General features: G+C 43.3%; 1 protein-coding gene across 2 annotated transcripts; it reads right to left on the bottom strand.

The window, feature by feature from the left end:
* Positions 1 to 1,292: 1,292 nt before the first annotated feature.
* Positions 1,293 to 11,812, bottom strand: pim1.L (Pim-1 proto-oncogene, serine/threonine kinase L homeolog). Of its 2 annotated transcripts, none has more exons than XM_018256872.2 (6): positions 11,535 to 11,812; positions 5,638 to 5,738; positions 5,300 to 5,350; positions 4,680 to 5,043; positions 4,401 to 4,577; positions 1,293 to 4,008 (listed from the first exon to the last, which is right to left on the bottom strand). In XM_018256872.2, exons 1-6 carry the CDS (start codon positions 11,617 to 11,619, stop codon positions 3,830 to 3,832), a joined length of 957 nt encoding a protein of 318 aa, XP_018112361.1. In that variant the 5' UTR covers positions 11,620 to 11,812; the 3' UTR covers positions 1,293 to 3,829.
* Positions 11,813 to 14,208: the final 2,396 nt, after the last annotated feature.

Consider the following 14,208-nt stretch of genomic DNA (forward strand, 5'->3'; position numbering starts at 1 on the left):
TGTGATAGGACTTCTAGATTATAAGGGACAGATATGTATGATTGGAGATCAAAGTGTTGTCTACTATGTTGCGACTACAGAATAATAGCTTCTATGACTATAAGGGCAGAAACACACTGTCAGATTTGGGGAGATTAGTCGCCCTTGTGGTACAACAGGTAGAATTACAACATTAGGGTCTTAGGTAGGGTTGCCACCTTTTCTAAAAAAAATTACTGGCCTGTGGGGGGCGGGAACCAAAGGGGGCGGATCATGATAAAAAAAAGCGGAGGAGCCACACACAGTGGCGCAAAAGGGGGCAGGGCAACACACACAATGGCATGAAGCCAGTAAAAAAAGGGTACGTTCTGAGCGAATTGGGGGCGGGCCAAGATTTTTGTTTCAGTGTATTATAGATTACCAGCAATGTAGTATTTGTAATACTGGCCCCAGCCTTGGCAGGTGTTTTAAAAATAAAAATACCGGCCGGGTGGCAACCCTAGTCTTAGGTAGTGATCTCCAACCAGTGTTTCGTGAGTAATTTGTTGCTCTCCAATTTATTAGATGTTGCTCCCGGTGGCCTCAAAGCAGGTGCTTATTTTTGAATTCCAGGCAGTTTTGGTTGCATAAAAACCAGATGTACTGCCAAATAGAACTTCCTATAGGCTACCAGTCCATATACGGGCTACCAAATAGCCAATTACAACCCTTATTTGGCACATGCCTGGAAAGCTTTGGACACTCGTGTTGATCTCAAATTCTTTTTATAGTTGAATGGCGCATGGGTAAATAATGGTTGGGGACATGTATGTATGTATGTATGTATGTATGTATGTATGTATGTACGTACATAAGGGCATGTATGTTCTGCCTGTGCCTGCATGCATTCACCTTCACACTCCAAAAGCATACAGGCAGGTTAATTGGTCCCTGATAAAACAGACCATAGTGTTGGTTTTGGGGGCTTTGATGAACTTGTAGATTTCTACATATGAATACACTTCCTAACATCTTTTCTTTTTTCTTTTTTTTTATATAACATCTTTTCTTATCCCCTTATTTGGAGTTTTGCAGATGCCCTCCCCTCACTTCTCTAAAACTGACCAAAGGAAGACAATCTCCTATTAAGTAGATGTAGGTCAAAATAATTTTATTTTTGAAGATCACCGGCCCAACAATTACTCACTTTTTCACCACTGAATTGCAACAAATACGCAGCTGCTGAAAACCCCTAGGATGGAATAAGTTTACAATAAAATAAACTCCCATGTTTGATTTGTGCCCACCCAAATAATACAGTGACAACAGCCAAGTACTTGGTAAAAAAAAATTTTATTAAAAGAAATAGATAAAATTAACACTTAAATAAAACTGACCAAAGGCAAAAAAAATCTGATCTCCAGAATATAACAAAATTTCTTTTTATAAATACCGTTCAGTTCATATTTCAAATGGAAACCCCCCAAAAAAAGGTCTCTATCATAAATAAAGTTTCTTTTCCTTGAACAAAATAGATACTAATGAAAAGGCATGAAGTTTTACACAGATTAAATTAAATAAATTAGGACATAACCAGTGAACACTGCATAAAAGGTACAGGATATACCCAAAAGAAAATCTCTTAACCCTTTCGCCAGGTGGACCTTTGCAGCTTGTGTCTTTGGACAGCAAAGAGTTACGTGTTTTTTTTTTTTTTCTTAGCGGACATGGGAATGATTGATTAGGAAAGGATTAATAACCCTTTCATAACTGCAGGAATCAGCTTTGCCAACCAGGTTGTGCTGCTGTGCAAGCTTTTTTGTTTTGGGCAGACAAAACTCAAGTCAATAATAAGGATAGGGATCCTTCAAGTATTCAGCTGTTCTGCTACCCCCCAAGCCCCAGATATCCTGAAGCTGCGGTTGCAAAGTAGCTGCAGGACTGAAGATGGAGTCCCTGGTCTATGGTACGATCTGGTCAGTGGAAGATACCGACCGACAGACCATATCTTAATTTGTCCAACAGATCAATCGACAGAGCTCTTTTCCCAACCTAGAGATCCCACAATGTAAACCAGGAGTGGGGGGAGCCAGCAGCCCTTCAGATGTAGCTGAACTACAACAGCCTCCCAAATGCCTGTTATGTGATGCCAGTTCAGCTGCATCTGCCCAACCCTGATGTAAACGAGGTTTCTCTTTTCAGGATTTAGTCCCACCCTCCCCCATCTGCAGAAAACCAAAGCAGCATATAGATTCCATTGAAGAATGCACTTAATTTTCTCTGTCCAAATTTGGCCAATGTCTGCCTGGGGGTGACATATATAATCAGGAAGAGGCATGGCTGTGCTTTATCAGATTGATCCATTTAATTCCCTGCTGTGCAGTGAGCCCATCTCCACCTGCAGCAATCCCCTCCCTATTTAATTGGGTAGATAGCAGAACGGCCTTACTGCCTCACCCCCATTCTATTGCACTGAATATTGGAATAAGGAGTGTTCTCACATTCCTGTTAGAGGAATACTCTAGTATATTCAATGCTTGTCCTATTACAAGAATGATCTGATCCCTACAAACATAATAGAAAGGCATTGGACTGTAGGACTACCGGGTTGTTAAACTACAATTCCCAGAAGCCAGGTAAAGATAAAAACAAAAGGGAGAAGGTCAGACCAATTGAAAACTAATATTGTTGACAGACATTTAACCTAAGGCAATGGGAGGGAAAAAGCCCAAAAATTTTGGAGAACACTAAATCTATAGCACTGGCTGTTTTTTCAGTTTCTGAAGCACTAAATGAATTACACACATCCTCACTCAAGGCGTGGAATAGGTTTTTTTTTTCTTTTTCGGAAGAGTCATCGATTCCCTGACAAGACTAGGAAAAAAGTCAGGTTCGGCCAGTAAAACCGGTCTGGCATTCGATTCCCTGAGGAAGATTTAAATTAACCCTCACCAGCAGCAAGGTTGCACACAGAGTTAACACAGAAAAAACAAGCATTGTAACTCCACAAGATTGTGTTCAGCATTGTACGTTTCACTGCTTGTTTAAGACATTTCCAGCTCTCCATACTGCACAATGGGTTTAAAAAAAAAAAAAAAAAAATTGAAACACAAGTTCCTTGCACTCACAGAGCCAATGACTGCTCTCCACGCTCTGTTCTCAGAACCTGCACTAAATCTACAGCGGGCAACGACAGTGCAAAACCTGCAATTTTCCACATCAAGTCTTTGTATTTATCAAAACAGCATTTTGAAAAGGTGCATTCAAGGTAAATCATTGGCTCTGTGCAAGCAGGAAGTACCAAGATATCATCAATATAGAATATTTCTATTATTTTTCTCTGTTGGGTGGGTGGTGTTACTAAATGATAGCATAGGCCAACAGAGAAAAAGGGACTACTCCCCCCCTGATGTAAATTGGAAGTGAATGCACATTCAAAATGAGCAAATACTTAGGGATGGTTAAAAAAATTCAAAAAGAAAACCCGTGCCGTCGGCAGATTAAAAACCCATGATGTTACAGGGATAAGTAGATAAACAAAATGCATTGTATGATTGCTCTTTCAACCCCAACAAGGGCTACACAGGGCCCCAAACCCTTCTCATCTCTCCTCACACCTTCAAAGTCCATCTTTTAGAAAGGAGGAGGAACCACCAAGGTAAGTATCACAGTCTGAGGTCACCACATGTCTAGGCAGAAGTCCCTTTTCTGGGATCCCATGAGGTATCTCTTGCTCTGGTGGGACAGCTCCTTCTGTCCCCGTGGGAATCCCAGCTTGCAGACTGGGTGCACAGGTCCACGCCAGCCCATCCTTTTAGGGACTGCATCTCAGATCCATCCCATTTCACTCAGGGAGTGTCTCTTTAGGTGATCAGAGGCTGTCCTTGCTTGTGGTGGTGGCCTCTTGGTCAAGCTTTCGTGAAACTTTGCCATTGTCTTTTTTATCAAGGAAGTTATCCTGAGACATCCAGGGATGAGCCAGGATTTGCTCCAGAGATGGTCTGTCTGAGGGTCTCTTGGATAAACACCACTCGATCAGATGTTGGCACTCTGCAAGAAAGCACATAGATAATAAGTACAGCGTGTCTTTAGCCGCACATAAAAATGCATGAAAGCGTTGGATCAAAGATTCCTGCTCTAAACTATAAATTTACATCGGCTTCAGCCCTAAGGCAAATGGCCAGAGCGTGCATGGAATATCTTGTACTTAATATGCTCTCTTGGGTCAAGAAGCTCTTCTCCTTATCTGCCATTTTCCTGAAGGACAAGGTCAATGCTAGCCTTAAGGAGACTGCAGGGAAATGCACTTTTCTAACCACCTCAGCAATATGTAGTGTCAACCAGCAAGCACCTTGCAAGATTAAGGGACGTTTCTGTTGCACTGCAGTTCTGCCCCACCCCAGGATCAATGACACTGCCAATAAAGGGAGTATTAGTCTTACCTCTAGACACCCTGCAGCGATACTGGATCTTGCCCTTCAGAATTTCATCGTCGTGTTCAAAGGGAATGTCTCCGCAGACCATGTCGTAAAGCAAGATGCCCAGGGACCACACCGTGGCAGACTTTCCGTGGTACTTGTGGAACCGGATCCACTCTGGAGGGCTGTATACTCGTGTACCTGTAGGAAGAATGCAAGATCAGGAGTTAGATACCACTTTTTTCCCTCTAAGTATATACTAGTTGGTTACTGTAGATGATGGGAGCTACAACTAGAACTTACCGTCAAAGTCTGTGTACACAGCATCCCGGAGAAGAGCACCAGACCCAAAGTCTATCAGCTTCAGCTCCGCCGTTCTGAGATCCACCAAGATATTCTCATCTTTGATGTCCCGGTGGACAACATCGCAGGAGTGGCAGTGGCGCACAGCTTCCACTACCTGCCGGAAAAAATTGGAAGCCAGTTCTTCTCCCAAAGCGCCCCTTTCTGTGATGAAATCAAACAAGTCCTGCACGGGCTCCGGCCGTTCCATGATGATGATGAAGCCGTCTGGTCTCTCGTACCAGTCCAGCAGCCGGATGACGCCGCGGCAGCCGTTTGACACTTTCTTGAGAAGATAGATTTCAAGGGGAACCAGTGTTCCATTCTGTTAATTAAAAAGGAGCAGTTAGAAATCCATCTAGTTAGAGCTACTAGACCCAAAGCCATCATTTCCTATTCATGACCATTACCAATGCTGTCGGCCAACACCCCAGGGCCTCAAGCTGCCCTTGCCTGTTATACATTTCTTAAGTAAGTAAGAATTCCTAAGTTTGAAACCCGCATCACCCCCTCTATACTTTATCTGGCCTCTAAGTTGCTACATTAATCCCAGCAGAAGAGAAAGCAGCGATTGTACTTACCATGTGCTTCATCTCTCCGATCCGATCCCTAGACACATGCTTGATCGCAACCTGAAATAAAATAAAAAGTCGTTTACTTTCCCCGTCATCTATACATTACTAAATAACAAGTACACCATGCTGTCTTATTGCTAAGGTCGACTGCACCATTATTTAAAGGAGCTACAGATTGTATTTATGCATTATGTTAACCAAGCCATCTTCTTTACCATTACACTAAATATTCATAGTATCAAGCTGAACTAGAACTTTACATTACTGCTGAGCTTTGTAGCTGAATGGCCCTAAATTTGGACCCCCCCCAGCTTCAAGTAAAACAGCTGACATTTTGTACTTACAGGTAGTTTATCGGAGATCCGGACACCAGAGTAGACCGTACCGAATCCCCCGGTACCGATGACAGGACCCACTTGGTAGCAGTTCTCGAAAGGTTCTTTCACTGAAATAAAAAAAAAAAAAAATAAAAGATGAGTCAGTTGCTCATGACATGGGCAAACGTGTCACTGTACAGATTAGACAACAATACCGGCAAGATTATGACTACTACGAAGTGGCAAATGAAACAAATCCATGTTTACAGCGCCAGTGCAATGACTCAATGTGTGAGGTCCGAGCAGACCACCCCATCCTGTTATTTCTGAGAGCGAGCCGGGTGATCTCAGAAGAGTATTACTCATCCTGCTCGCTTTTACCAATTGAGCTGAAAATTTGTGACTCATGATGCAGGGGAAAAAAAGATGAATAAATAATAAAAAAAAAAAACCCCTGCGACTCTCATCCCCTGCAAGAAATGGGATTGAAATGCAGCATGGGAGGGAGGGGTAGGATTGTCACCTGTTCTGGGGAAAAAAAAAAAAAAGCCATAGTAGCCATCCTGTACCTGTTGCCTTTTTATTCATTAGGTAAAATACAAGCCCGGTGGCAAGAGATTTCCAGCAAAATAAGGAAAGTCCTTATTTCCAAGCAGGCGGGAAGCCCTCCCTAACACAGCTATGCGGGCATCCCAGGGAAACCCCTCCCTCAGGAGGAGACCACCCCATCAGCTCCGACAATCAATGCTGCAGCCTGCTGCTCATCTGCAAAGCGCTGCACCCTGCCTGTGTAAATCAATGGCTGCATCCTCCCTGCAGCAGCTACAACAAGCGTCAGTTCTCCTTAGGATCACCTCCATATAAAGGATCTCACTGCACAGGGAATCCACAGAAAACAAATGTGTGGTCCTTGCAGTTGGACTACAACACAATGCCTTAGTAATAAGCAGCAGGTGGAAAATGCACCCACCATATAATATAAACACCTACATACTAGTGATTATATGGGATCTCCATGTTTTAAAAACAAGAAAGTAGAAGGTCTGTGATTCAGCTTCTGCTACATTGTGTCAGGAGTCGGAAGCAGCAGTGCTGACAATATAAACAGCCAGACAGATGCTGATTCAACACCCTAATTGGTTAAACAGGTTTCTATTGGAAGCGAGCAGGTTTTTCTCATGCAGTTTTATTCCCTGAATAGTCATTTAATAAGAATAGATATTGAATACAAGTCCAGCCCTCCTCCTATAGCTGCACGTGTAAAAGTCCGCTAATTACCTTCACACACAGACCCCTGATCTGCAGCCGCGGAAAAGACGGACGATGGGGTCGCAGCGCCGGTAGGAGAATGACCCTGCCGGTAATAACACTGAAGCGCCATGTGTGGCTCCGTGAATCGGCCCTGGGCAGCAAGCAGCATGGCGAATAAGAAAATAAATCCGCTAAGAAACCCCCGCGTGCGAGCGATCTCCCACAATCACAACGTGACTCGCCGGCCGGTACAACAACGAGCTCCACGTGTGGGCAGGACCATTAGAAAATGCATCTTTCCCTCCCCCCCACCACTGTGTGCTTCAGATGAACCAATCAGCGCGCAGCCTCGTATGATGAGGCAGGCCAATAGAAAACGCCTCCCTTATATTCTATTCCCGCGCCTTGGAGGAGGCAGGGCCCTCTGCAGCCAATCAGAACGCGGCACGGACAAAAGTATTTAAATGGAAAGGCGCAAGGGAAGGGGGGAGCGCTATGACTAACAATACAAATCTATTGTGGGGTTTTTTTTTTTAAATTCAGTACCCGCCTTTTCTAATTGTTCCAAGCAGCAGCGCTCGTCATACAATGCCTGACTCGATTTTGTTTTCTTTGCGCCGTGCTGGGCTCGTTGCCCATTGAGAGAGTGCAAGTAAGCGGCTCCCTGACGCTCTTTCCCCTGGTCTGTGATTGACCTTTATAGGGCTGGGAGTTTACTAATTGTACAAACGTCTAAACAAACAGGGGCTTTAAACACCCTCCTCCCATTTAGCACATTCCTAAAGTCAGGGGGGAAGCAGGGGGGTAAATTCTAGTTAAGGCGCCAAATCTGCATGGCATGGGGCTCAAACCATCACACAAGGGGGGGAGGCATTCTGCAGAAATAGATCATATACTTTTGATTTTTTATTATCATTATATATTGATATACATTTTGCAGCGCTGATTTATTTTTACCAATATATATATATCTACCGATGCAGGTAATTAAATACTGCTATAAATAAGCCTTTAAATGACATTATAAATTAATTTAAATTATTAGTACTATAAAATGGAGATATGCCTCTCATCTCATTCTATAAATGCTGCTATACTCCCAATATAGAGGGGCTCTGCCCTAGTTTGTCCACATCCCAGGGAATCTGGGGGGACCCGGGGCCCATTGTGACTCCTGTCCAGGGACCCCCTACATGTGTGAACTGCGCAGCACACAAATTGCTTTTTTTTTTTTTTTATAGGGCCGGGAGAGGGGGTCTGCTATAGGCTGCCAGTCCACATAGGGTTTACCGAATGGCCAATCACAGCCCTTATTTGGCACCTCCAGGGACTTTTTTTAATGCTTGTGTTGCTCCCCAACTCTTTTTACATTTGAATATGGCTCATGGGTAAAAAAAAGATTGGGGACCCCTGTTATAGAGTGTAACAGACACCCTTAGTTGGTATTTACATCAGGGGCATTCAACCTTCTTCCCTCCAGATTTCGTTGCACCATCAACCATGCTGGGAGTTGAGTTCTTCAGGTTGGACCTCCCTTTATTATAGAATCTCAATCATCCCTGGCTGTGCTGTATATTTCAAGAAATATTAACCAGCGAGGATGTTGGGAATTGCAGTTCAGCAATATCTGACCCCTTCTATATATACTGGGTGTTCCAATTTACGAGAAACTAAGGGTTAAAGGTTTGCAATTAAACCAGATCAATCAAACCCTCCTGGGTGTATTATTTCAAAGCCCCTCAGCAGAGATTAATGGCGTGCCCATGACAGGGGGCTACGGGTTACTGATTTAGTGTGTTAGAAACAAAAAAAAAAAAAAAAAAAACTGTTGGCACACTCGCATTTGTTACTGACACTCAGTGTAAATTTGCTGACAGGAGCCCCATTCTCAGATCCTCTGCTTATACAGCCCCAGGGACTGCTTTAACTCCTCGCTGCCCAACTCTGTCCTGTAGAATACAATCTATTTAAGCAAACCCTAATTATTTTCGCTCTTTTTTTTTATTTATTCATTAGCAATGGAATCTGCAGCTTGCATCGTCATCACGATTTATATTGCCCTCCATACAATGGGCAGAATACAATGCTGACTTGACGTGTAAAGCCCCCAGAACACAAAGTAGGTTGTTTTATATATAATACTCTAGAATGCATGACCCTATAAAGAAATTGCTTTGAGAATGTATGACCAGGTAAATGCAGTGCCTATGTCCTGTATTATACCCACACATCTCAATAAAATTACAGTGCCAATTTAATGAATAATAATAATACCCCAAGAACACACAGCAGATTAATTGTAGTGCCTATGCTCTTGGCTTCAATAAAATCTGCCTATGGCCATACATATACTCAGCACTGTATGTACACAAACACTGACTCTAAGGGCAGAGACAGACTCAGATTCGGGGAGATTAGTCGCCCAGCGTCGGCGGGATGGCAATTGGTGCACTTTGTTTCCAGGAAACTTCGTGCGACTTCGGAAAATGAAGTGCTCCGAGTGCCATCCGCCGCCGATTTAGATTATAGCCGCTGGAGGTAGTTCTATGAGATTAGTCGCCACGAAGAAGAGGCGATTTATCTCTGGGCGACTAAACTCCCCCAATCTGAGCGTGTGTCTCTACCCTAAAGCCTTTGTACTTGCATTGCATTCAACAATAAACAAGTTCAGCTTTAGAAAGGAATTGCCCACAACATCTATTTCAGGTGCTAATGAGTGCTGCCCTGCCCCTGTGTGATAAAAGCTCTGCGGGGCAGTTCCCAGAGTGACCACTAGGTGCCAGGCATGAGCCCAATGTTGACATTTTTCTTGCCAGCTCTACATTTCACAGGGTATCGCTTCAACCTCTTGTTTTTAACCGTTTATGGCGCACTTTTTTTTTTTTTAAACATCTGACAGTTTGAATGTTTTATTTTGACAACAACACCAGCCCCCCTGCTCCCCGGGAATGGCACAAGCAGCTCTCAACTGTGAAGTCAACATATTTGCCTCAGAAAATACAATAACAAAAAAAGAAATATTTGCAATACTTTATGTAAAAATGCCATTTCCACCACAGTAGCAGAACTGGACAAATAAGACTTGTTTGCATCCCTGGAAGAGCAGTGTTATGTAACTAGGCATCCACAAGCGTATGGAGTAATTCCCAGCAGAAGCTGTACTACTGATTTGATCTCATAAACATTATTTAATAATGCAGCCGCTGTGAGACGCTATCCAATTGCACTGCCCTGCATGCACTCCAAAACAAGAGCTGCACTCCAAAACAAGAGCAACCATGTTCATTCAGCATTTGCTCTGACTCCAGGGAATTGGGCTTTAAACATCCAGTCCCTAAGAGCTTACAGTTTGACTGCTTGCAGGATTTGGACAGGACCAACCAGAGCTTAAAATACATCAGAATTGGGCTTCCCTGTGATATTTATTTATCAGAGGTCACCGTTCCAGGGTTTGACATGATCCACGTTACAAAACAAACCACCTAGGTGTGTTTTGGGCAGGCTGCCAACGGGCAAAGTCTTTAATTGCAAGCTCCTTTTAATACAGTGTATATTTTTATCGCAAGGAGTTTTTTTTACGCTAGGGTGTTCCTAACACTCCCTCCAGCCAACAGAAACCACACGCACATTTGCACTGTCACCAACACTGCGTAGGCATTCTTTGTACAGTTATGGAGGAAAAAAAATAAACCCAATCCAATCAAAACGTAATGACAATGAATAGAGCCCGGGGTCAGTTTCATATAACCGGGGCCCCTGGGACTTGTAGTACAACAACAGCTATTCGCCAATTCACAGGTTGTGTAGTGGAAACACTACACAACATATTGCTCATGTCCAACCATTAAATTAAACGACAGCCCTGCATGATAGCATCACAGACCAACACATTGTTAATATCACACATTGGCAGATTTCCCCTTTAATGCTGCTTTTCCCTCCTAACAAACATAATAAGCAAGGTTTGTAATTAAAACCATGGACTTTCCAATGGGTTGAAGCCTCTGTTTGTTTTTATTTTACACCCTCCTCCCCTCCGCAGACTAAATATGTAAGTGCGTGGATTCCCCCTTTGCTGGTTACCAAACGCCCCCACCTATTCAGTGCTGTATTGATGGGAGAATCCAACACACACCCCTTAGCTGCTGGAAAGCCGCTGTTATGGATATCACATGATGATAATATTCCAGCATTCTAGTCAGCTGGTGCGGGGGGATTATATCAGTCCCGTGAGCTGACGATCATTCCTTGTGCGTATGATGCCGGAACCCGAGTTTATTATGAGTCACTGCCCAACAAATATTTATATTATCCAAATGCATGTTTGCAGTTCCATGGCTCAGCTGAGTGTTGCAGCTGTGCTGCTTCACTGTCATGGTAGGAGGCATACTGTATTTTTGCTTTAATTTGCAGATCCCCCTTCTAACAGTCCTAGACTCAAGAGCCTCTATGTACAGTATCTAGTAGTGATAAGTCTAAAGCAACTGGACATGCTGAGTAATCTTGGAAACATTTCATCAGAGCGGATTCCTCTATTTGTAATCATGTATCTTTCTATTTCCCAGGTAGTATACCCGCAACATGCTCCGTTGCCTTATAAATAAATGATAAAGATAGTAAAGAGACTGGCAGGCCATGCAGAAACTGTCAGCTCGGCAGAAACTGTCACTTACCAGCTGGCAGGTCATCCTTGGGGAACACGGAATTCAGATGATAATTGTGGATCTTCTGGTGGTAAATGACTTGTACCGATGACATTTTCGGAGGAGGCGGATGAGAAGTGGGAGAGGTAGGTAAAAAGAGGATTTCGGAGCAGTTTCGGTGCAGTGGCTGCAGGAAAATCTCCCCCCCTCCAACCACTGGTACAGTCCGGAGCTGCTGAAGTCCAAGCAGAGATCAGTCCTCTAAGATAGCAACGTTCACATTGAGTGGAGCTCAAGGACTCTGCAACATGACACTGCCTGGGGAGGGCGGTGGTACCCTCCCACATTACCCTCCCCCCTGTGAGAACACACCTACCCACCCATCAATGACTAAGTATGGAACTGCCTAATTCTACAACAAACCTCAGGCTGTTCAGGCAGCTGGGGGCTGATTTAAGGGCAATGACTTACTATACACCGGGAAATTACAGCCCTGGGGGGCGATTAGATTGTAGGCTGCACACAGGGAGTTTACTGTCTTTTGCTTATTATAAGAGCCAAACTGTTGCCATTGTATAATAGGATAACATTCAATGCCATGTAAATATTATGCTTTATTCGCAAGAGTGTACAATCTAAATGATGCTCTTTGACCACTAACACTCCAGCAGCAGCTGAACTACTTTTCCCACCATGGAACTTGTAGTTCAGCAACAGCTAGAAACATATCTGGATGATGTCTACTCAAGATCTTCCAGTTTAACATTTACCTGCCGCCGATCGTGAAATCTACGGTTGCTGCAGTGAACAACCTGACTGTCAGTCACTGTAGATTTAATGTTTCCCGGTTACAAGTTGCTTGCATAAGCCCAAATTGGTTTGCAATGCGTAGGTGATAGAGTCTACAGCTGGCACGTAAACGGTTAATGACTTTCGGTATACACAAAAGCCCCGGCGAAACTGTGAAATGTGCTTAGTGATGTCATCAGTTATAAGTGGTGCCTAGTGATGTTGTTTAAATACATATATACACTCGGACTGGGCCGGCGGGACACCGGGAAAAAACCCGGTGGGCTCACTTGGAGGAAACTACCCGCTAGCAGCGCAGGCGGACATATCCACGGGAAGCGGTAGGATTAATATCAATATGCGGCTTTATTTGAACATACACAGTGGTTACAAAAAGTGGGTGTACGATGAACTAACGCGTTTCGTGCCCCAAAAGCTGGGCACTTCCTCAGAGTTCAGTGAAAGTGACGTCACAATTCATTTAAATAGCTTAAAACACACGTGTCATACATTGATCAATTAAATTACATTAAATTACATACAAAAATCCGGTGGGCCCCTGGCCGGCCCAGATCTGAAATTCGGAAGCTTCTTCCTGCCGTGAAAGACAATGTGCAAGTGCACAAAATTTACTGTATATATGTGTGTGTATATATATATATATATATATATATATATATATATATATATATATATATATATATATATATATATAAGAAAAAAATCATGCACAGCACCAAGAGAGGTGCGAAAGGGGTTACATATAAAATGTTTCTTTAGCAATCATCGTTTAGTCATATTCTCTTCCTCCAAATCATGGATTCAGCACAATGCTTTTTTAAATCTGTATATTTACCTTCATTGAAATCGGCGCAAGCAGCCATGATTGCTCTGATGAGGCAACCTCAGTCACACACTCTCATAAAACAGCGCCCCCTGTAGGTGAAACCATGCATATGTGTCAGTCAATTGAAATCCAATGCCCCATCTCACTTTCAAGATGAAGCAGGTTCCCCTTCAGCCTGGCACCGACAGTTTGGGTTTGTCCCTGTAATACAAGAGTATGCAGTAAAAGCGGCACACTATGTAATAACCCGATGATATTAATAACATAAATAACAATGCCTGTGCCAGGCAGGCACAGGAGCTAATGATGGTCCTGCTTTAACAGCGTGTGGGCTATATTTATTCTCAATGTGTTAGCACTTTTATATAGCACTTGACCCATATCTTTTTTTCAGTCACAGCGAAGGAGTGGCCCTATCTGATTCAGCTCCTCGTGGAGTCATCTGCCTGAGCCACAGGTACCAAAAATATATAATGTACGGAGTCATTTATTTGGGCTATTTTTTTTAAATAGTGTTATATAGGTGCAACATCTAACCCATCACATCTTCTTCAGTACCTTGGAGTGGGGGCGGGGCACCTTTGAAGAGTTCTCTATATCTATAAACATATGCTTTGTAAAGGTAGATTGAAGAATAATATGATTCATCAATTAGGATCAATTTGCTCAAGAGTCTCGCACAATTGTAAAGAAATGCCAGAATCCATGTGTATTTTATTGGAACCTACTTATTCTAGCAAGGTGTACCTGTATTATTACTGAAGAGCTCATGTATGTTTGCAGGTGCATTCTAGGTTGTAAGGCTGGGAAGGCCTCCAATGTCTACAGAAGGGTTGAAGACCTGCCTATCCCAAACTGTGACCTCGCGCAAGCCCGTGTGATGTCACAGTTTGACTCCACCTCAGGCAGCAGAGTGTGCCAGAAAGCTTATCACTTGTGCGTATACTGTTAAGCAAGGATGGACAGAGATCAGCGGTGTCCTGATGGGTGCATTTAATGCACCCTGATAAGCAATTTGTGCCACATCTTAAACTATTTGTGCACTGGGCAGTGTAATGTCATATTATA

This window comes from Xenopus laevis, chromosome 4L, assembly GCF_017654675.1.
Source record: "Xenopus laevis strain J_2021 chromosome 4L, Xenopus_laevis_v10.1, whole genome shotgun sequence".
Taxonomy (NCBI): domain Eukaryota; kingdom Metazoa; phylum Chordata; class Amphibia; order Anura; family Pipidae; genus Xenopus; species Xenopus laevis.